Consider the following 22,321-nt stretch of genomic DNA (forward strand, 5'->3'; position numbering starts at 1 on the left):
GGGTGTTGCAGTGGCTTGATGCAGAGACTTGGTTTGCTTATCCCAAAAACCAGACTTGACTCGCTTATCATTGATCTCAGGGGCGAGTAGGTAGGTTTCCTCGATCGTTGTTGGCTTGGCTGCGTGAACAAAGTCGGCTACACAGTCGGGTAGAGCTCGGATGTACTTCTTGATGGCTTGATCTGAGGTCTTGACTTGATCAGGACAGATAATGCTAAGCTGCTTGAAGCGAGCAGTGAGAGCAGCGTTGTCTCCGTCTTTCTGCTTGATTCCCCAGAACTCGTCCTCCAGCTTTTGGGGCTCATGAGGAGGGCAGAATTCTTCGATCATAATCGCTTTCAACTCCTTCCATGATAGCCCGTAAGCTGCATCGTTTCCGCGCTTGTTTCGTTCGACCGTCCACCAGTCTAGAGCACGGGACTGGAAGACGCCTGTAGCATTGAGAGTACGGAGATGCTTAGGACATCCGCTCTGGCGCAGAGTGACTTCGACCGAGTCAAACCAGTGAAACATGGCTGTTGGACCATCTTCGCCAGTGAACTCTTTTGGTCCGCATACCTTGAACTGCTTAAAGCTGAAAGCAGCTTTGCTTGAATCCTTAGGGATTTCAGCTCGTGATTCTTCAGACGACTTGCTAGCGTTTTCATACACCTCACTCACAGCTTTCGCCACAGTTTTGGAGATGATGGCAGCGAGGCGTCTGTCCCTCTTTTCCTGGCGGGTAAATGGGGCTCGGGGTCGGGATCCAGACGACGACATGGTCTGCATTAGACATCGTCACGAGTCTCAACACAATGAAATCGAATCTCACCTCACACGTCTACTACTATCTAAAGCTTAGAATCACGTCGAAACACATGTCACGTAAACACATATGCACAAAACCACAGATGCACGTAAGCACAGAAGCACATAAGCACAGAGTCACATAAACACGAAAGCACGTAACCATTTAATCACAGAAGCAGTCAGAAAACAGAAACCTATCCTTCAAAGTCCAAGCGTCGTTCGAATATCGTATCGAATAACCTAACTTAGTCGTATAGCACAGTATAGTATGATATCGTCTAGATTTGGGATAACTGGGTGTCGAATCGAGATAGAACAGCAATAGCGAGTCGTGCGAGTGTCGTTTGAAATAGATAGAGAAATCGAATAATACCCCAAAACATAAGCACAAAACAGAGAAAGCAAACACAAAACAGAGAAGCACACATAAACACATAAAATCGACAAGTGTACCTGATGACTTGTCAAATTCGAAACATATAAAATCGAGAGATAGATTGTCTGCGGCTACTAGACATCGACTAACCAAGACAACTCGACTATTCACAGTAGACTTGTCATCACTTTCGACTCTAGAGGTCGTGTTTCTGCCTCGATTCTTGGGCATTCCACACGCGTTCCCTAGGTCATACTTGTGAGTTCAGGTCGATGGAGTCCGTCGTAGCCTTGGTGAGATAAATAAAATCCAGAACAAATTGCCAAGGTCAGGGTTTCACCCCTTGGCTTAGCAATTTCTTCCTTGTTTTTAATGAAACAAAGGAGGTTATTCGTCAAAATATGGATTTCACTCCTGATTTGGCATAACCTCCTTGGTTTGTTGGTGAAAATAGTGAGATGAGCATGAATAAACGAATAGAATCAGCATAAGTCAGGCAGCTTGGTCAGGAGTTTGCGGCTTTCACACCTATTACCAACTAAATCTACCGACTTTATTTGAAAATTCAAGTGCAGTGACAGGGAAGAATTACAGAATAAGGCACATAAACTGGGTCTGATGGTTCCTAACTATAGTCTAGGTTTCTAAGACAGCGACCCGGACTAGGTCGTGTCTGCCTAATTCCCTATAGTTATGGCTCTGATACCAATCTGTCACACCCCAACCGATGGCGGAATCATCGGGGCGCGGCACTGAGCGAAACAGATTGTCCAGAAGTTTCCACAACAACTATTATTACAAATTCAGTTAAGTGATACGTCCCATACCGTATCCCAAATAAATAAAAAAGTTATCATAGAATACAACCAAACAAATAGTACTGTTTCGACAACTCAGATTTAATTTATTACAAACCAAATGTCTAAAATTACTGCCCAGAGTCATTAAGACTCATCCGGACAAGATCTACAGACAACTAATGCCATAGATGCTTGATCGAACAACTCCAACAGCTCCATGGCTATAGTTTATTCGCTTCTAGAGACCCCTTGGTAGGCTACGACCTACAACTGCTAGATGGGCTCTAAAGCTTTATTATTGCCTCGCTTTCCTAGCAAGCTAACACCTTAAACACCTGTCACATACGTTAAAATAAAGTCAATACATAAAATGTAAAGGTGAGCACACAAGTTTGATAATAGCATATAGAGTTCGAATAGTTTACGCATAACCAGGCACGTACACAGAGGAAAACGACGCATGTTAATTATCGACATGGGACCATCGATACCAACGACTGTGGGTTGACCGTCCGAGACGGTTCGCAATACATGATTACCACCGTAATCCATGCAAGTATTTGTCCTTAACAACCCCCGTGCGAACGGGTGCTGAGTCCAAACTATAGTACTATGTTGCTAAGGCAGGTAGATAGCATTCCACGTGTAAACATAATAAACAGCATTCATTTAGTCAAGTAGCACATGCAAATGGTCAGCGTTCAAATAGTTGTGTTTGATTGTGATTTGATAGGTAACGTATGTAACACCCAAAAGTGCTAAAAGCAAAAAGGGATCGAGTATACTCACAGTGATTGATTGTGGATTGAAGGGAGCGCTGAGAGTAAGATTAGCCTGAATAGTTCGATGGCATAACGATAAGTAACGCGGAAAAGTAAACAAGTATGGATGGATCGAATGGGCTGGTCGATCGGACGGCAGGTTCGATTGGACGGCCTGTTCGATCGGCTGGCATATCCGATTGGACAGTCCTGTTCGATCGGCCGGTTGGCTCGATCGGCTGGACCATTCGAGTGGATTGTTTCTTCCTCTGGTGTGTTTGTGTTTGAGGATTTAAACTTTTGAAGTTTTCGTTGCAGTATTTGAGAACACTGAAGTGTTCCTACCTTTCAAATCGGTCGATCGAGCGGTTCGCTCGATCGGCTAGCTCACTCGATCGGCTAGCTTACTCGATCGGCTAGGAATTTCAGAAGTGGTCCTCGCTGAATGTCACTCGATCGAACAGTCTGTTCGATCGGCTGACATTCTCTACTACGAACGAGTTGTGAAAACGATTAAGTGTTGAAGCATAGTATCTCATGATCCGAACAGTAATGTTTACCAATCGAGTGACCCATTCGATTGAACATTACTTCGTCAATACTATACTTCAAAAGTTTGGAAGTGTGGGACCATGTGCTAGCCGATCGGCTGGCCCGGTCGATCGGCTGGCATGTCCGATCGGCTGGGCTGTTCGAACAGCCTAGCCGTTCGGCCAACATTTCTGACCTGGTCGGCCTTTCGTCTAACACTTGGCTGTTTGTTTATTTGTCATTCTTTCAAGGTATCTTGACAACGTGTTGAACTGTGATAACCTTCATTCCTACTTGTTCCCTTGGCTCGAACAGGAATCACCCAAGTCCGGCCGGTGAACGGTTCGGAATGTCGGTTTAGAGTTTAACCCGAAATCGGTGAACCTTGTTCATAGAATCTGAGTCTTGAACCTTTTAACTATTTGAATGATTAGTTAGCCGGTGCAAGCTCCGTTTCTATCGGTTTGAAAGCATTAAGTGTAAAAGAGTTGAAAGAAAGTTGGAAATCCTTCTTTCAATCCTTCACATCATGAAGATGTTTAGATCTATGATGGATCTTATCTTGTTTATGTGGAAATCGGTTAGATCTAAGCTAATCGTAGTGGAATGAGGCCAAAACATGGTGTTCTTCAAGAACACCATGATGACATCACCCAAGAACACTTAGATCTTGGTGATTTCACGGTTAAAATCCAAGTTTTGAAAGATAGAAAGGTGTAGAATCAAGTAATGATCAAGAACGTACAAGAATTAGAGTGAAAACTTACCGGGATTGAGAGAAATCTGAGAAAAGGTGAAGGAGATAGCTGGTTCGGTCAGAGCTTTCCAAAAATGGAAAGTATGACAATGACAGCCCTATTTATAGGCTTCCAAAAGAGGAAAGTGGCAGCCGATCGGCTGGGAGATCCGATCGAGTGGGCTGCTTGATCGGCTGGCAAGATGCTAGTCGATCGGCTAGCTTGTTCGATCAGGATGCTTCCTGTTCGATCCGCCACGCACTTCGAGTATTTTGCGACGGTTTTCGACGTTTCGATTTCGATGGACGATGATACGAATACGATAGAGTTTCTAGTCAAATTACTTTTAATCCCAACCACTATATCTAACATACAATCTTCTATAAGTCATGTTTCGATGTCGGTTTCGATTGAGTTCGATTGCTTTTCGAGTTTCGATTCGATTTTCGATTGATTTGCTTGAATACCACACCAAACATAAAGTAAGCACGCACAAGTAACACATAAGGCACACACACACGTATAATAATACCACAATTTGCGTAATTCGAGTCTCGAGTTCGATTGATTGTTAGATCGGTTTGATTGCTGATTGGTTATCTTTATCGCATTGTTACTTCCTATCATTCACAGTCGTAGATCGGTTCGCGTTAAAACACATTCGATTACTTCGGTTCTTGCTGATTACAACACTTACTCCACATAATACAACTAAAACACAAAATCGACTATCTTCAGTCAAAGAAAGTCAAAGTTGACTTGGACTTTGACTTTGACTTTGACATTCGAAAACACGGGGTGTTACATTTGTCAACAATATACCTAGACCGCAAAACAAAAGGTTAGATCTAACGGGTGTCGGGCAGCCACACTCTTGGTGAAAACGAGTACCAAGCAGTGCTTTTGTGTCTCAGAATATGCCAACTAGAAAATGCCTAAGGTTTGGTTGCTTCCTATGTCGTGTCACATGTTAATGGCCTTGCAACCAATTGACAACTTGATACATACATGAATACTTGATTTATACATGAAAACTTGATTTACACAAAATACATACCATATTTTTCATACAAAGTATACAAACGTTCAATACAAGAACTGCATGAATTCACACCAACATTATGTTGACGTTTTTTTCAAAACTCACATGTATTTCAGGTAACTAGAAGTGGATGTGCGCGCGGCTTTACTCATGCTTGTGGATGTCGCTTATGTTTATCTTTAAATAAAGTTGTAAACTTTTAAAGACAATGTTTTATGAAATCTCACGATGTAAACGCTAACTTATGTTTTCAAATTATGAAATGTTTAGGGGCTGTTTGGTAGCCTCTTAATGGCCATTCAGATGCTACCTCTTAATGGTTTAAAACCTCTGAATGAATAAGAGGTAGCCTCAAGTCTGAATGGTTAAGAGGTAACCTCTGAATGATAAATCATCACATGTCACATTTTTCTACCTTCTCATTGGTAAAATTCTTAATGGTTCCATTAAGAGGTAGCCTCTTAATGATCATTCAGAGGCTACCAAACAGCCCCTTAGTGTTTAAAGTTATTTTTACGAGCATGTAGTGTGTTTACCTTTCGTATGCAATGAGAACCGTTCATGATCACACCTCGTGCTTCCGCTGCAGAAAGGGGTGTGACAGAGGACGAGGAAGTAGTGCCCGAAACTCAAAATTTGGGTGACTGTGAAGATGACACCGGCGACGATGAATATAATGTGAATGAAGACGCCGGCAACGAAGAGGATGACGCTCGAGGTAAAAAGGCACAAATGGAGCGCCAATCTTGGTCAAAATACCAAGAAGAGGCGTTGGCGAAGGCGTGGGAACATTGCTCTACCGACAAAAAGAAGGGCAATCAACAAACCCGCGATGGTTTTTGGCGTAAGATTTTAGAACATTATAACGCCACCGTTGGTGAAAGTAACCGGACCGTGCATCAAGTACGGTCTAAATGGATACCGATGATGACGAAAATAAACTATTTCAACGGCCTATACCAACAAGCGGTAAAAATTATATTTTTTAACGTTGTATATTTTTTAAATTTGTTTACTAAGTTCATATGTTTTTAACACTTGTTATTTTATAATATGTAGGATCGCACACGAGAAAGCGGGTGTAACGATCTCAACGTGATGAAAATCGCTTTAAAGGATTTTCAAAATAAATATCCGAGCGGTTTTCAACATGTCGAGGCATGGAAGGTCGTTCGAAAACACGACAAATGGGCCCAAGTCCCATTGTTGGGTGAGGAAGGGGAAGGTTCGGCACAAAAAAGAAAGTCCGTTGACGTGGACCCTTCCATACCCGATATGAACGAAGACCGCTCGCCACAAAGAACACAACGGCAAGACAAGCGTCAAGCGACATCGTCTGAGGGCTCGGCCGAGTTGGCGGCACAATTCAAAGAGTACACCACCATGAAAGAAAAGAGAGTCGGAGGCTCGCGAGCTCATAATGGAATAACGCAAGACGATGAGAAACTACGCGTACGATCGAGATATGAAAACATTCCTCAAGCAGCACGACGATGCTCCGCCGGAAATGTTGCCGTTCATCCTCGCCCGAAAGCGCGAGATCGCTAACAAGTACGGGTGGCCATGCAATTTCTAAAATTTTTAAGTAGTATTGCGATGTAATTTTTATTTTATTAAATGAAATGTAATTTTTTATTTTAAATGAAATTATGTTTTACTTTTTATAAAAATATTTTCTTAATTAAAAAAATAAAAAAACAAGTCCCCTAAGAGAGGAGTGCCGCCATCAAATTGAGGGTGTGGGGGGAGTTAAGTGGGTAGTTGACGGGGCGCGTGGTGATTGGTTGTGGGTAAGAGAGGTCACTCCCCACTTAGAGGAGTGCCCCTTACACCCTAAAGTTTTAGTTTTTTCTATAGCCTATGGAATGTGTTTATTTAAAAAAATATGTTTGGTATGAAATGGACGAATGAATAGAATGGACGTTGGAATGCAATGGATCATTACCATTTCATGTCTTGTTTGGTTACCATATGTGAATGGAATGAATTACTATTTGCGTATTATTTGGTTTAAGAAAAACGAAGTAATAAAATCAGCGGTGAGGGGGTGGTGGTGGTCGGAGGTAGTGATTGTGGGTGGTTAAAGGTGAGAGTGGTGGGTGGCGATGGGTGGTGGTGGTGGCGGCGAGTGGCGGTGCGGCGGCGAAGACGAGTAGTGGTGGCGGCAAGGCCGTCGTTGGTGGTGGTGGGTGGCGGCGGAGGTGGCGATAGGTGGCAGCGGCGGTTGGTGGTGTCGGTGGTGGTGGTGTCGACGATGGTGGTGGGCAGCGGCGGCGAGTGACGTTGGCGGTTGGTCGCGACTGTGGGGGATAATGGTGGCGGGTGGGTGGCGGCGACGGTGACGGTAGTTGTCGGGGCGGGGTGGTGGTGGGTGGCGGCGATGGCGTCGGTGGTGGGTGGTGGGTGGCGGCGATGGTGTCGGTGGTGGGTGGTGGTGGTGGGTTGTGGTGTTGTTGATGAATGGTGCAAGAGTGGATGGAATGAAAAAAACATGAGGGGTGGATGGAATGATTTGAAGAAAGGGCAGGGGCGGACCTACCCACTTGGGTGGGTGGGCGGCCGCACCCCTTCAAAAAAAGGTTTTAGCGTTAATTTTTGGCGCAAAATCTCGATCGCACCTCTTGAAAATTTTCAATCGCACCCCTTGAAAATTTTCAACCGCCCCCTTTAATCTTTTTACATGACCCGATCCGATATGAACCAATTTTTTTCCAGGGGCCTAAAATCTTTAAAAATATTCCGCACCCCCATAGAAAAATTTCTGGGCACGCCACTGAGAAAGGGAATGCCTTTTAGAATGGGGATTCCATTCCATTGACCAAGCAAACACCCTTTACTCCATTCACTTGTAATAATCCATTTCATTTTACATCTCATTCCTGCATACCAAAAACACTAGAAGTTGTCAGTTAAAATTAAAAAAAAAACAAATTAAAAAAAAAAAAACATAAAAAGAAAAGAAAACCCTAAAATGTAAACGACCTCGTGGAACCAATATTCTATGTTGAGTATAATTTGGCGGTTATTTGGACCCAAATTATAAGATGTACGGGAGAGGCCCAAACATCAAAATTCGTGACTTAAAAATGAGAGGTGCACAAACCGGTTAATTTTAATAATCGGTTCAGTTAACTGGTTAATCTGACTTTTTGATTTTAATTGGTTATTATTTTAATCGGTTTTTTTTAACTGATTCGATTAATTAACCAGTTAATTTGCCTTTTCTTGAATTTTTCGATTAACCCATCTATTGGTTAAAAAAACCGGTTAATAACCGGTTCTTACATTTAATACTTATAACCAGTTACTAACCTACAATTAATAATTATCACTAACCGGTTATTCCTAAATCGGTTATTAACCGGTTACGGTTTCAATTAATAACTGGTTATTTTGTGCACCTCTAGTTAATAAACGGATTTTCTTTGTTGTAAAATTGTGCTACGGTTTGGCCTAAAGTTGAAGTTATACTTGCAATTATTATTGGGCCAAAGTATTCACACACCAATTTTGCCTATCTACACACCTAAAAGGTGATTTTTGTCTTTACATGCACACCCTGCAGTGTCGAACTGTGGCCAAAACGGGGCGTTTTGGTCCGATTAACCAGACAAAGACTGACGGGTGTCTGACTGGTCTGTTGTCCGGACCAAAACGCCGAGCTTTGGCCGCGTTTTGGTCCTGTCAACCAGACCGGGTATCAGTCTTTTGTCTGTTGACAGGACGCGGCCAAAGCTCAGCGTTTTGGTCCGGTCAACAGACATGTCACACCCGTCAGTCTTTGTCTGGTTAATCGGACCAAAACGTCTCGTTTTGGCCACAGTTCGACACTGCAGGGTGTGTATGTAAAGACAAAAATCACCTTTTTGAATGTGTAGATAGTCAGATGAGTGTGTGGATAGGTACACTCTTATTATTATCACTTCCAAAGAGCTAAAGTTACAATTTTTTAAAAATTTTATGAAATTACTAAAATAAAAAGTTAAAAACACCTAAATCCTCATATTCCCCCCATATTGTTTCTTTACCATTTACCAACATTTTTGAATTTCTTAACTCGCAGTTTATCGTTCATGGCTTTTGGGTTATTGATTTAACTTTTAAGTTGATACCTTTATGTTTTCGGTTATTCATCATTTAATGTTTTAACAATCAAATTAACCTGCCATTGTTGACCTAACGCTAGAAATAATGCAATAACCTTCGATGCTCCGGTATGATACGCAGAACCCATCCAGAAAGTTTGGAATCCAAAGGATCATCCAGAACTCAATGATACTCAAGAATGAAGGTGGCAGATTCAGAGACCAGCCCGAGAATACGAACATGTCAAAGAAGACGGCATTTTTTTCTGTATACATGACGGCGAAGACAATGGAGAACACAAACCCGCAACAGAGTTGTATAGATTTTTATTTTTGTTTTTTGATACGTTTTACATAAGACTGAAACCACGATATTTATTACCTTATTAGCATGGGTTATTGGATTTTATCACCCCAAACTATCGGCTATTGGCCGCTGCCACCCCCAACTATCACTTTGACGTCCGTCACCCCCAATTTAACACTTAATGTGTTCTGTCACCACGTCATTAACCGATTAAACACTTTTGATCCTGTTTCTCTACTTTTGGGGGTGTCATAGGGATCTTAAGAAGGTTTTAGGGATCTTAGGAGACTCCCAAAAGTATATAACAGGATCAAAAGTTAGGGATCAGTTAACGACGTGGTGACAAAACACACTAAGTGTTAAGTTAGGGGTGGCAGACGTCAAAGTGATAGTTGGAGGTGACAGCGGCCAATAGCCAATAGTTAGAGGTGATAAAATTCAATAAAACCTATTAAAATTAACATTCATCTTGTTAACTCTATAATACAATATATAACATATGACATGTTTAAAAAATAAACAGATAAAAAAATTATTATTACCATTAGTCATCTCATATGATGTCAACAAACTACTTGCATGAATTTACAGTTTCATTTGATTTGATTCACAAAATCAACCATAAGGAAGAAAGGGTTGTGCGTCGCGTGGATTTATCATGCTCATAGTTTTGCAGTACAAGAAGTATATGAAATATCCTTACATGTTTATATCAACTCTCATACTCTTCTATGGCATCAATGGGAGATGGAGTCACGGCCAACCGTGTAAGAACTTCCGGTGCCCCACTTGTGTCTCTTATGATCTGAACAACATCCATATCAAATATTATTGCGTACTCCTTCAGTTCCAGTTTTATCATCCAAGTTACGATTTTATATGGTCTGAAATAACTGTTTAGCTGGTTTTTGTTGAACTTTTTGGGCCAAATCGCTAACTACTGTTTCAAACACAAACAAAATCAAACCGGCCAGGCTGGTTGCTGGGCCGGACGACATGTTTTAGCAGCTTGACGATTTGAACAATTTTTTTTTTTTTTTGGTTTTTTAAATAATTAGGTTGCATAAAAGGTCTTAAAATGATAATACATGTTCCAAAACTATGAAAGAAAAACAATGGCTAAACGGCCAGTTCAGCTTTAGATGACCAGTTCCAAGTTCCAACTGTCGGTCAGACCAGTAACTGTGAACTGAGCCACATCAATCTCAAACTGACCTACTTGCTTATTAAACTTTTTGTGGAGTTAACAAGCTTGGTTTTAAAAAGCGAGAGGCGCACAAAAGCAACGAGGTCTAAAAATGAGGCGCGAAGCGCAAAAGCGTTAGGCTTTTCGTACCCGAGGCGCAAGAAGATTATATAAATTTTTATATATATCCCATAGGTTTTTAGCATCCCTTATCCAATATATAGTTATAACTAAGGTTTATTTATGATTTTACCTACATGTACAAGCCAAAAAACCTATTGTCCAACACTTTCATGCATAAAAACACCCAAAATACATAAGGCTCGCGCCTCAGACCTCAAAAAACCCAAAAAAATGCGCTTTTCTTGCGCTTTGTGGAAAAAGCGCGCCTCAAGTGCCATGAGGCGCTGAGACCTGCGCCTTAGTGCGCCTCGCGCCTAGGCGCGCCTCAGGTGCGTTTTTAAAACCCAGTTAACAAGTATAAAAGTTAATTATGTGGGTGCGAGTATGGGTTGGTGTTTATAACAACTTACTAGAATCTCTTCATCAAGATAAGAAATCATTAACACCCTCTCAAAAGCCCCATCTGCAAAATCAGACACAATGCATTACAGAACCAATCTAAACTGATAAATCAGAATTTAAAATTTAAAAAATTAAAAACTCACTTAAAGGAATAGTGAGACCACTAGAAAGAGTAGTAGAAACAGCATCCTTAACTGGGCCCGGAAGTTGTTGCATGGTATTAACCGCCTGCCCCAAAACACCTTTTAGCTGCTGCGGGATCGACCCTTCATCTATAGTTGGGGTTTCAAGCACTCCTTCTGTATATTCTTCCTTCATTCTAAGTGGGCCCTCCACTGTTAATTTTGTAGTTAAAATGAAATTACTTTCTATCTGCAGATCAACAGGTAGCTTTTTTATTATTATTTATAGTTTATTATTATTAATAGGATAAAATGTCATTTTTGTCCCTGAGGTTTGGCTACTTTTGTCCAAAGGTTTGTTTTTTTGCATCTGAATCCAAAAGGTTTGAAATCTTGCCATTTTCATCCAGCTCGTTAACTCCATCCATTTTTCTCCGTTAAGTGAGGGGCATTTCCGTCTTTTTAGACATTTTTATTATAATAAAAACACTATATAAAATAAAGATCCACCTCTGTTGACTTTCTCCCCACTTAAACCCTCTAATCATCACAAAAAATGTCTAAAAAGATGAAAATACCCCTGACTTGATGTTAAAAAATGGATGGAGTTAACGAGGTTGATGAAAATGGCAAGATTTCAAACCTTTTGGATCCAGATGCGAAAAAATAAACCTTTGGACGAAAGTGGCAAAAGTAGCCAAATCTCAGGGACGAAAATGACATTTTACTCTATTAATAATAATTAATAATTAATAATAATAATAATAATAATAATAATAATAATAATAATAATAATAAATACATGCTTTTTATACCAATTAAAATTGAAAGAATTTCGGAATATATTACCGCATTTAGATATTTCATGTTGGCGGTAATCTTGACATATCCATCCTTGATCATCAAGTCCATCTTGCACAAATTCGCTAATGTTGCAGGAATGCTCCTGCAAGGCTTGTAAATGATAGCGTATATCAACATTATCAAGATTAAACAAACAAACATACATACATACAAACAAACGTACCCATTACAATCTCACTCATAGCAAAGCTATTGGTAGGGTTAGACCCCACTGAGACCCCCTAGCTCGATTTTTTTTTTTAACATTTAAAGTATAGGAAATCAGAAAGCGCGTACTCTGATAGCAGTCGAGCAGCAAATAATCCGGGGCTTCCATATCCAATCCACTCAAAATTCCATCGACCTTCCAAAAACGGAGATCTGGGAAAAGGGAATTGTGTATTAACTATTGTTTAACTCGTTGATGAGAGTTAAAACTTACGTTGTTGGACGAGGTGTTGGATTAAGCCTCTCAAGACCAACTATTCGCTCATTCACGTCGATCTTTTGCATATCTGATGTTCTTCCAGCAGTTAGCGCCTCAAACCCTCCAGCATCTTTGAACTATAACAAAAAGTTCAAATTCTTGAACTATAAACTAGCATTACACTTCCTAAGCCTCTAAGTATCAATTTCGATTTATCATGTTTTACGAACAATTATATCATCTTGAGTTGGAATATAATTTGTTTGAAAAGTTTCTAACTCAAATTATTACTTGCCTATATTGTATTAGGCTAAATACATATCACTTGATAGTTTTGTCGATAATTATTGGCAACACTAAATAATATATCAAGATAGTTTCAGAGGCTCCATTCTCCTCTAAGATTGGCGAGGATCGAATTCGTGTCCGCAGGACGTGCGGGCACGCACGAGTTCAACCAAATTCCAGCTTAGAAATGTCATTTTCGTCCCTAAGATTTGGGAATTTGGTTGAACTCGTGCGTGCCCGCACGTCCTAAGATTTCAATTCGTGTCCGCAGGACGTGCCTTGCGCCTCGCCTGCGCCTTGCGTCTTTGACAACATAGCTTTGAACTTTCGAAGACAAACTTATGCAGACTTTGCATCTTGATTTGAAATGGGGATACTTTTAAAATCTTGTAGCCATTATATTGGTACTATGATACGAACCTACGGTCGACCCACTTCTCATGGGCAGGCCCAGATGGGTATTCGACCCATTTAATTATTAGCAGGAATTAGTTTGGGGGGAACAGTTCTGGGAGCAAGTAGTGGGCAGTTTTTTAGCAGTTAATTACCTTTTATTTTATGTTAAATAGGGCAGAATATGTGTAGTTTTAGGATGTCGATGTTTATTATATAAAATTAGGGTTTTATACCTTTGAAATTGGAGACCTAATCCTTCTCGAATTGGATTATTCTATCAATTTTATCTTTCGATTTCAAGTTTCTATGTATTGATACGAACCTACGGTCGACCCACTTCTCATGGGCAGGCCCAGATGGGTATTCGACCCATTTAATTATTAGCAGGAATTAGTTTGGGGGGAACAGTTCTGGGAGCAAGTAGTGGGCAGTTTTTTAGCAGTTAATTACCTTTTATTTTATGTTAAATAGGGCAGAATATGTGTAGTTTTAGGATGTCGATGTTTATTATATAAAATTAGGGTTTTATACCTTTGAAATTGGAGACCTAATCCTTCTCGAATTGGATTATTCTATCAATTTTATCTTTCGATTTCAAGTTTCTATCATTTGGTTCCATTGCCGGGAAATCGAATGGCACTTACAACCCGGAATTTGGCAGATCAACTAGCAACCATTGCAACAAAATTAGATGCCATTCTGGCATCTTTGAGGGATGTTGTTGACGACATCAAAGCCCAGATGATCGGAGATGGCTGTAACATTGAAGAATCAGGCAGTGATTTGAAGAACACTGTAGAGAAGGGCAAAAAAGAGACGGCAACAGATGAAGGACTGGATGGTCTCAAAGAAGAATTGCAGGCTCACGTGCATATCCAGGAGCCTCAAATCGTGTCTAATGCTGCTAGTATTGCCCTAAAATATGAGTCCAAGAACGATCCCTCTAAGCCCACTAGAAGTCTTACATGGAGGCCAAGCCCAAAACCTATCTCAGCCTATGCTAAAAATACTGCTCAGTTTATTACACAAAACCCAACACCCCAGCGCCAATCCCCTAGGACTACGGAGACAGAGAACCAAACTCGGTTTCTTAAAAGACAAGCTGCTGGTCATAGGTGCAAAACGGGTACATTCAACCTGCTGGAAACCACGGAAGGACAAGACGAGCCACTCAACACCAACAAAGAACCGAAAGAAATGGAGGATGCAGAATCTGCAATTAAGAATGATGTGTCTGTGGATGCTGGCGATATTTTCTTTATCAAGATTCAACAATATCACCAGAAAAGTTTGGCAAAACTTGACCCCCAACCCAGTACAGTCCTTGCCTATTGCTCGGTCTTAAACGCAGGCCATCCTATTCTAGAGCTACTTCGTTACTGGGGAAACCGACCACTAGAGGAAAAGACTTGGAAAAATTATGATTGCCTGGAAGAACAGTTTCCTGTCTTTCGACTTGAGGACAAGTCGTGTCTCCGGGCGGGATGTATTGATACGAACCTACGGTCGACCCACTTCTCATGGGCAGGCCCAGATGGGTATTCGACCCATTTAATTATTAGCAGGAATTAGTTTGGGGGGAACAGTTCTGGGAGCAAGTAGTGGGCAGTTTTTTAGCAGTTAATTACCTTTTATTTTATGTTAAATAGGGCAGAATATGTGTAGTTTTAGGATGTCGATGTTTATTATATAAAATTAGGGTTTTATACCTTTGAAATTGGAGACCTAATCCTTCTCGAATTGGATTATTCTATCAATTTTATCTTTCGATTTCAAGTTTCTATCATTTGGGTGCGGTGAACGTGGACTCATTTGGGTTTCAAGTTTCTATCATTTGGGTGCGGTGAACGTGGACTCATTTGGGTGAACATCGACAACCCTAATTTGGCAGATCATTTGGGTGAGATAGGTTTTGGGCTTGGCCTCCATGTAAGACTTCTAGTGGGCTTAGAGGGATCGTTCTTGGACTCATATTTTAGGGCAATACTAGCAGCATTAGACACGATTTGAGGCTCCTGGATATGCACGTGAGCCTGCAATTCTTCTTTGAGACCATCCAGTCCTTCATCTGTTGCCGTCTCTTTTATGCCCTTCTCTACAGTGTTCTTCAAATCACTGCCTGATTCTTCAATGTTACAGCCATCTCCGATCATCTGGGCTTTGATGTCGTCAACAACATCCCTCAAAGATGCCAGAATGGCATCTAATTTTGTTGCAATGGTTGCTAGTTGATCTGCCAAATTCCGGGTTGTAAGTGCCATTCGATTTCCCGGCAATGGAACCAAATGATAGAAACTTGAAATCGAAAGATAAAATTGATAGAATAATCCAATTCGAGAAGGATTAGGTCTCCAATTTCAAAGGTATAAAACCCTAATTTTATATAATAAACATCGACATCCTAAAACTACACATATTCTGCCCTATTTAACATAAAATAAAAGGTAATTAACTGCTAAAAAACTGCCCACTACTTGCTCCCAGAACTGTTCCCCCCAAACTAATTCCTGCTAATAATTAAATGGGTCGAATACCCATCTGGGCCTGCCCATGAGAAGTGGGTCGACCGTAGGTTCGTATCATACTACTTCATCTAAAAAACATTATAAGATCAAAAAAAGTCAACCATAACTCACATGATTTCATAGCAACACTAATGTGAATTTCACGTTTATGATGACATTATTACACTTGCTATACAATCAATGATCATCCATTTACCAACTCTCATATGTATGTCTGTCTGTATGTGTATATATGTGTGTGTGAGGAGTCAGAAACAAGAATATCACTATTTATCCTTGAGTCCTTGTTCAGGTCACACATAACAGCTTCAATCCTAGTTTACAAGAATGACACCATAGATGCTTCATCTTTGCTGTTTCAAGCATAAATTGAGTGCCGACCTTTACACTTGACAGTTGACAGCAACATATAAGCTTTTAACCTATGTTGTCAAAAGCCCCTCGGGCCTCGGGCGTGCGCTTAGGACCTTAGGCGAGGCAAGCCGTAGGAAACACATCTTACTGCCATCAAGGCGCTCCGCTAAACTTAGGGTGACATTTCGGTCAGATTCCAGCAATATTCCAGGCCAAATACCGAAAATTCTGCAAATTCCGGGTAAACTTGTCTAAAACATCCAAAAATGGCCTGGAACCAGCCCTAAAAAAGCCTAAAACATGTCTAAAACTCCAAAAAATATGATATGTTTATCCTATGCTCCTTGCTTACCTCAGGACTCCGGCCCTCGCTTTTTAAGCGTCTTTCACCTTTAACAACTATGCTTTTAACACATTCTAAGGGGCTGTTTGTTTAGCTCTTAATGGGGCTCTTAATACTGGTGCAACACTTAATGGTTCAGAGTGTTTCGCAAGTAGATGTCTGAATTGTTCAGACATTTGCCTCTGAATGGTTAAGCATTATACTAAGTTTGAATGGTTAAGACCTATAATCTGAATTGGTCAGACATTTGCCTCTGAATGGTTAAGCATTATACCAGCTCTTAATGGTTCAGACCTCTTACTGGTTCAGCACTTAACCATTCAGAAGTTGCCAAACGGCCCCTAAATCACATTTTACATCTCTTCCAGGTATATAAACTTCTCTGGCTCACATAAACACTTGATACTAAAATCTCCATTATCACAATTCACATAATCTACCAAACTCGTTCCAAGTTACACAATCAGTCCAAATGCATTTAATTTCTTATCTAAAAATTCTCACTAAAATCTAACCACATTATTCAAGCCAAATTATCATAGCATAACAGAAACTATAAACGTATACATACAATCATCAAATTCAATTCTCAAACTCAAACAAAATCAACAGAATTAGGTTTTCAAAAACTAACCGCGAGAAGCAACGATTCTTTCGCAGATAACCTCTCCATTTCCTTAGCATAAGCAGCAGAAGCTCCGGGAACCGCAGTCTGCTGCACCATTGCTCGACAAACTTCAAATCTCTTACCGATTGTCTTCACATTTCGATGCGAAAACTTGTCACAAAAGACAGGAGAAACGGTTACAGAAGGTCGAGAAAAGGAGGACGAAGAAGAAATTGAAGAAATCATCGACTGAATTGAAGAACACGCCATTGAAATCGGATTGGAGTAGAAGAATAATAAACCCTAAGTGGACAGATTGAAGAAATAGATGAGAAATGAATCTCCTCCGGTGAGGATATGGAATAGCAGCATAGACTCTGTGGAAAGGTAGAATTGAATGTTTACTAATGAGGAAAATATGTTATTATGTGCCAACAACCTTTCTTTCACAACAAATGTCCTACCATGCTCCTACCCTATCTAGTATTCTAGTATTTTTTTAGAAGTAGGGTTAAGAGCCGCCCGCGTTGCGGCGCGGGTACATCGGAAACATTGAATGATTAGTCCAAACGTTATATGATGCATTAACCATATGAAAATACATATTTCGACGTATCCAGTTGAACTCAGTGTAACCTATATAAGCATTGTGATTGAATCAAACATAAGTAAATGGAATTCATATCGAACAATCATAATGTATTATATGTGACCCAACTCATACATAGAAAACGTAACGGGTATGAAGGAAAATATGCACATGTAATCGAAATGGATTAATTAGAGCTTTCGGAAAAAGGGGAGAAAAAGAAACCATAATTTGACTCTACTCAGTTCAAAAAAAAAAACTTTACGAAACATACATAAAATAAACACGAAAACATATTATATTTGACCTGAATCATTTCCCAAAAAAATTTACGTCGAAACGTAGAACAAATTGAATTTATACCAAAACATACATAAAAATATACACGTAAAAATGGTTTCTTTAAACGAAAATGTATTATATTTGACTTAACTCGACTATAAAAAAGTTTACGTCGGAATATAGAACAAATCATATTTATACATACTCGTACATAAATATGCACCTAAAAAATAGTTTTTAAGTAAAGGAAGTATAGGTGTAAACCGAAACAAAATATTAGTAAAAAAATTAATAGGTTAAAAACATTCGTAAAACCGTGCCAAGTAGCACCAATGCCACAACGATATCAACTCTCAACATTGTAAAAATAAAATAGATAAAATAGTAAAAATTACATTGAACGAAAAGGATACTACAATCGTTGAACCACGTACACCCGTTACAGTGTCTTAATGCGAATAAAAAATTAAACAAAAATGTAAAACGTATAAAATAATAACTTAGTCGATCTAGGACCCGCCCGTTGCGGGGAAGTTTTCAAAAGGAAAAAAAATGGGCGGCGTTGTGACGGGTCTGTCAAATATGAAAAAATAGAGCAAAAACGTTTAACCTCACATGTGCGCTACAACATGTTAACTCACAAAATTTAGAATGAAACGTAAAAAGAACATGCGAAAGATAAAAAGTATTGGGGACCAAATTTGTAAATAATAAAGTATTGTGTAAAATTACAAAAGATGAAAAAGTTTAAGTTAAAAGTAAAAAATTTCAAATGGATTAAAATGTAAAAGAAAAAACCTTAAGGTTGAAAGTGAGAAATCAAGTTTTTTCAAATGGGTTAAAAATGTAAAAGAAAAAACTTTAAGGTTTAAAATGAAAAATCAAGGTTTTTTTTTTTTGAAACACTCCCCAAGCATGGAGTACAAGTATTGATGCACTAAAAAGTTGTTAATTTATATATGAAATAATGGCGAAACTCTATATAAAAATATAGAAAAGGGTCAGGAGGAAACTGAAACCCGGAAATTACAAAATTACGTCTCTAACATTAAAGTATTTCCATCTGTTCCAATTTAATGACCCGAATCTAGACCTACCGGTGATCCACAAGAAAGCATTTTCTTTGATGATATCGACAATTCTCGACGGCCCATACTGCAGGCTATTGAACTCATAATTATTTCTAGCTTTCCAGATTTTCCAAGTCGAGGTTAGGAGAATCGCTTCGATGAGTCTTTTCCAGTTTTTCGAGCCCTCCATGTTGGTCGTCGTTCCAAGTAAGTCCATTAGTCGAATATCATCTCCAGGTATAGGAAGTTTAAGCCAAACAAACATTTCACGCCAAATGTCCTTAGCTTTCTTTGGGGTTGTTTGGTAGCCTCTTAATGACCATTCAGATGTTACCTCTTAATGGTTTAAAACCTCTGAATGAATAAGAGGTAACTTCAAGTCTGAATGATTAAGAGGTAACCTCTGAATGTTAATCATCACATGTCACATTCTTCTACCTTCTCATTGGTAAAATTCTTAATGGTTCCATTAAGAGGTAGCCTCTTAATGACCATTCAGAGGCTACCAAACAGCCCCTTTCTCTCAAGCTTTAAGAACGAAAATAATACCCCAAAATCACAAAGCTCTACCCCGTTGTAAGTGTTTTAACCCCTGATCACTGATACGATCCCCCTGTCCGAGCGATCTTGAACACAGCAACGGATGCCAAAGCGCTGCCTGATAAAGGCTATGCTTTGTAAACTACGTTGGGGTTCTGATCTCGTGACGTATTGATAAAGTTGAATTGAATTGGATTATTATACTAACACGCATGCATTGTATATTTTTAATAGGAACTCAAGAAAATCATCAGAAAATAGTTTCAAGAAGCTGATAGTAAAACCTAAGTTTACAAAGTGAGTTATTCTTCTTTTCATCAACTTATTTTACAAATCTTAAATGTATTTCAAAGTTATACTCACAGGGATTAAGTCTTTGTATTCTACGATTACTGCCAGTATTATGAGGTTTGTATACATTACTTGATAATCTTCACAATTGGACAATGGGTCAGCCAGTGTGCGATATGACCATAGTCACAGATCCGTCGAGTGACAAATACTTGGAGTTTTGTTAGATAAAAACATTGTAATTACCCTTAATACTGTAAAGTTATAACAATATGTATTTTTACAAAATGGAATGTACTCGCCAGTATTTATTGATGATAAAATATTTTTAAAACGCGTTTCAGGTAACTTGATGTGAAGCTAGTAGAAGCCAATCATGGAGCACTGAAGGCTTAAATAAAGTGGCTATAAGTTACCTAAATAAAAGAAGAAGTTTATGTTTTCAGCAACTAGGGTTATCCCTATAAATACCTTATAAATGAAATATGGGTTTTTAGCCCATTTGTTTAATATAAATGTTTGGTGTTTTACAAACTCTGAAATTATTTCATAACTACGATCCTGATGATTTAATTCCGCTGCAAATTTAATAAACACTGATACCACCAGTATAAGTCGCGGCGCCCGCTCCCAAGGTGGGGTCGGGGGCTGCGACACACATATATATTCACATATATGTATAATTGAAGGGGGTATAACCCCACTACACACTCAAGTTGTATAACCTTCCATAACCCTCATTTCTTACACATTTGCCACGTGTCGTCTAACCTAACTTTACACATGGTGTTAGGGAATAAATCTGAGTTTGATGACAATCTGACACTCTGGGAAGATGTTATAGTCACGTAGGCTAATTTATTTGTGACTAAATTGCAGAAACTAACCTTTATGTTATACCCAAACTACACTTCATACCTTTCACTATGAAATCGGCAAAAACCAACCTTTATGTTCATGTTTTGCTACAAAATATAACCTTTAACACAAACAATGTTAGTTTTCTTGGTTAACTACATTGCATGTGAGGTATTACTGTCATTTCCATGTGTATTTTATATTAATTATTAATGTTTATATAACTCACTTTACCTACCCACACCTCACTCTCTCCTCTCTCTCTCTCGCTCTCTTTGAGAAAACCTTCAAATTCATCCATGACATAACACAAAATCAACATCTGATTCCTCTCCTAACTCAACCCGTCGCTACTTTCTCAGATCTAAAAGCTTTTGATTCACTGTTTATGGAAATGGCTGCAATTTCTTCCGGTCCTCGTACCGTTGAAGAGATCTTCAATGATTACAATGCTCGTCGTGCCGGAATCGTTCAAGCTCTCACTTACGGTATTGTTGTTTTTTTTTGCGTTTTTTGTAGCTTTTGACTTTGTTTAGTTACTGATTTTTTATTGTTTGTCGTTGCAGATGTTGATGAATTCTATGCGACTTGTGGGATGGTGTAGTTTCATGTTTAAATGCATTTGTGTGATTTTTGAGCGATTTTGTGGTGTAATCAGTGAGTTTTGCTTGATATTTTTGAAGTAATTTTAGGTTTTGTCTGTGCTTAATTTGTAACTGAATATTAATGTTTAGATGCAGATCAAATTCGTGTGATTCTGAGCACATTTGTAATGTAATAAGTGATTTTTGAAGTTATTTTAGCTTTCAAGTAGATTTAATTTTAATCAGTGATTTTTGTTTGTGCATGGTTGCAGAGTCTAGACAGAGATGAGGGTGGGCTGGGCTAGTGGTAGGTACGGTGAACTATATAAACAGTAATAATTAATATAAAATACACATGGGAAATGAGAAATGACAGTAATACCCTCACATGCAATGCATGTGAGGGCAGTTAACCAAGAAAACTAACATCGTTTGTGTTAAAGGTTATACTTTGTAGCAAAAACATGAACATAAAGGTTGGTTTATACTGATTTCATAGTAAAAGGTACGAAGTATAGTTTGAGTATAAGATAAAGGTTGATTTCTGTAATTTAGTCTTTATTTATCCCAAAAATTAAATATGCACACTTAGGGTATAAGGAGTGGTTAAACACTTTAAAGTGGCAAAACAAAAAACCGACCAATCAGAGCGCGCCATGTCAATTTGGCAAAAGTGTTTAAACTTTGCTGAAAAGTGTTGGCATTGGTTTAAACACTTGCTGAAGTGGTAAACTTTTTTTATTATTTTTTTTTGCAATAATTAATTTAATATAAATAAATTAAAAACAATAAAGTTTCATAAATTAAATTAAAAACATCAAAGTTACACTAAATTAAAAAACAATAAAATTACATTAGCATGAAACAATTTAAACTAGTCTTCGTCGGAATCGGCCAAAAGATGGGGTAAATCTTGACTTGCGAGATGATCTATGAGATCGTGTTTGAGTCTCCAATGGGTGTCTTCATTCAACAACTCGCCCAACACCGTATCGTGTGACACCCCGCGAAAACGCTTAACAAAGCTAGCTTCCTCAGTGACTGTTTGCCAATTTCGGGACGA

General features: G+C 39.1%; 1 protein-coding gene across 1 annotated transcript; it reads right to left on the minus strand.

Moving 5' to 3' along the window:
* Positions 1-9,935: 9,935 nt before the first annotated feature.
* LOC110939888 (probable plastid-lipid-associated protein 13, chloroplastic) lies at positions 9,936-17,462 on the minus strand. The gene is made up of 7 exons (XM_022181470.2): positions 17,072-17,462; positions 12,547-12,668; positions 12,402-12,485; positions 12,111-12,207; positions 11,283-11,511; positions 11,148-11,200; positions 9,936-10,233 (listed from the first exon to the last, which is right to left on the minus strand). Exons 1-7 carry the CDS (start codon positions 17,312-17,314, stop codon positions 10,141-10,143), a joined length of 921 nt encoding a protein of 306 aa, XP_022037162.1. The 5' UTR covers positions 17,315-17,462; the 3' UTR covers positions 9,936-10,140.
* Positions 17,463-22,321: the final 4,859 nt, after the last annotated feature.

Source organism: Helianthus annuus, chromosome 5, assembly GCF_002127325.2.
Source record: "Helianthus annuus cultivar XRQ/B chromosome 5, HanXRQr2.0-SUNRISE, whole genome shotgun sequence".
Lineage (NCBI taxonomy): Eukaryota > Viridiplantae > Streptophyta > Magnoliopsida > Asterales > Asteraceae > Helianthus > Helianthus annuus.

Coding starts and splice junctions, on each gene's coding strand:
- LOC110939888 (XM_022181470.2), bottom strand. CDS start 17,314: ATGGCGTGTTCTTCAATTCAGTCGATGATTTCTTCAATTTCTTCTTCG. Junction 12,669..17,071: donor AAGAATCGTTGCTTCTCGCG/GTTAGTTTTTGA, acceptor TTTTTGTTATAG/TTCAAAGATGCTGGAGGGTT. Junction 11,201..11,282: donor TGGTCTCACTATTCCTTTAA/GTGAGTTTTTAA, acceptor CTGATTTTGCAG/ATGGGGCTTTTGAGAGGGTG.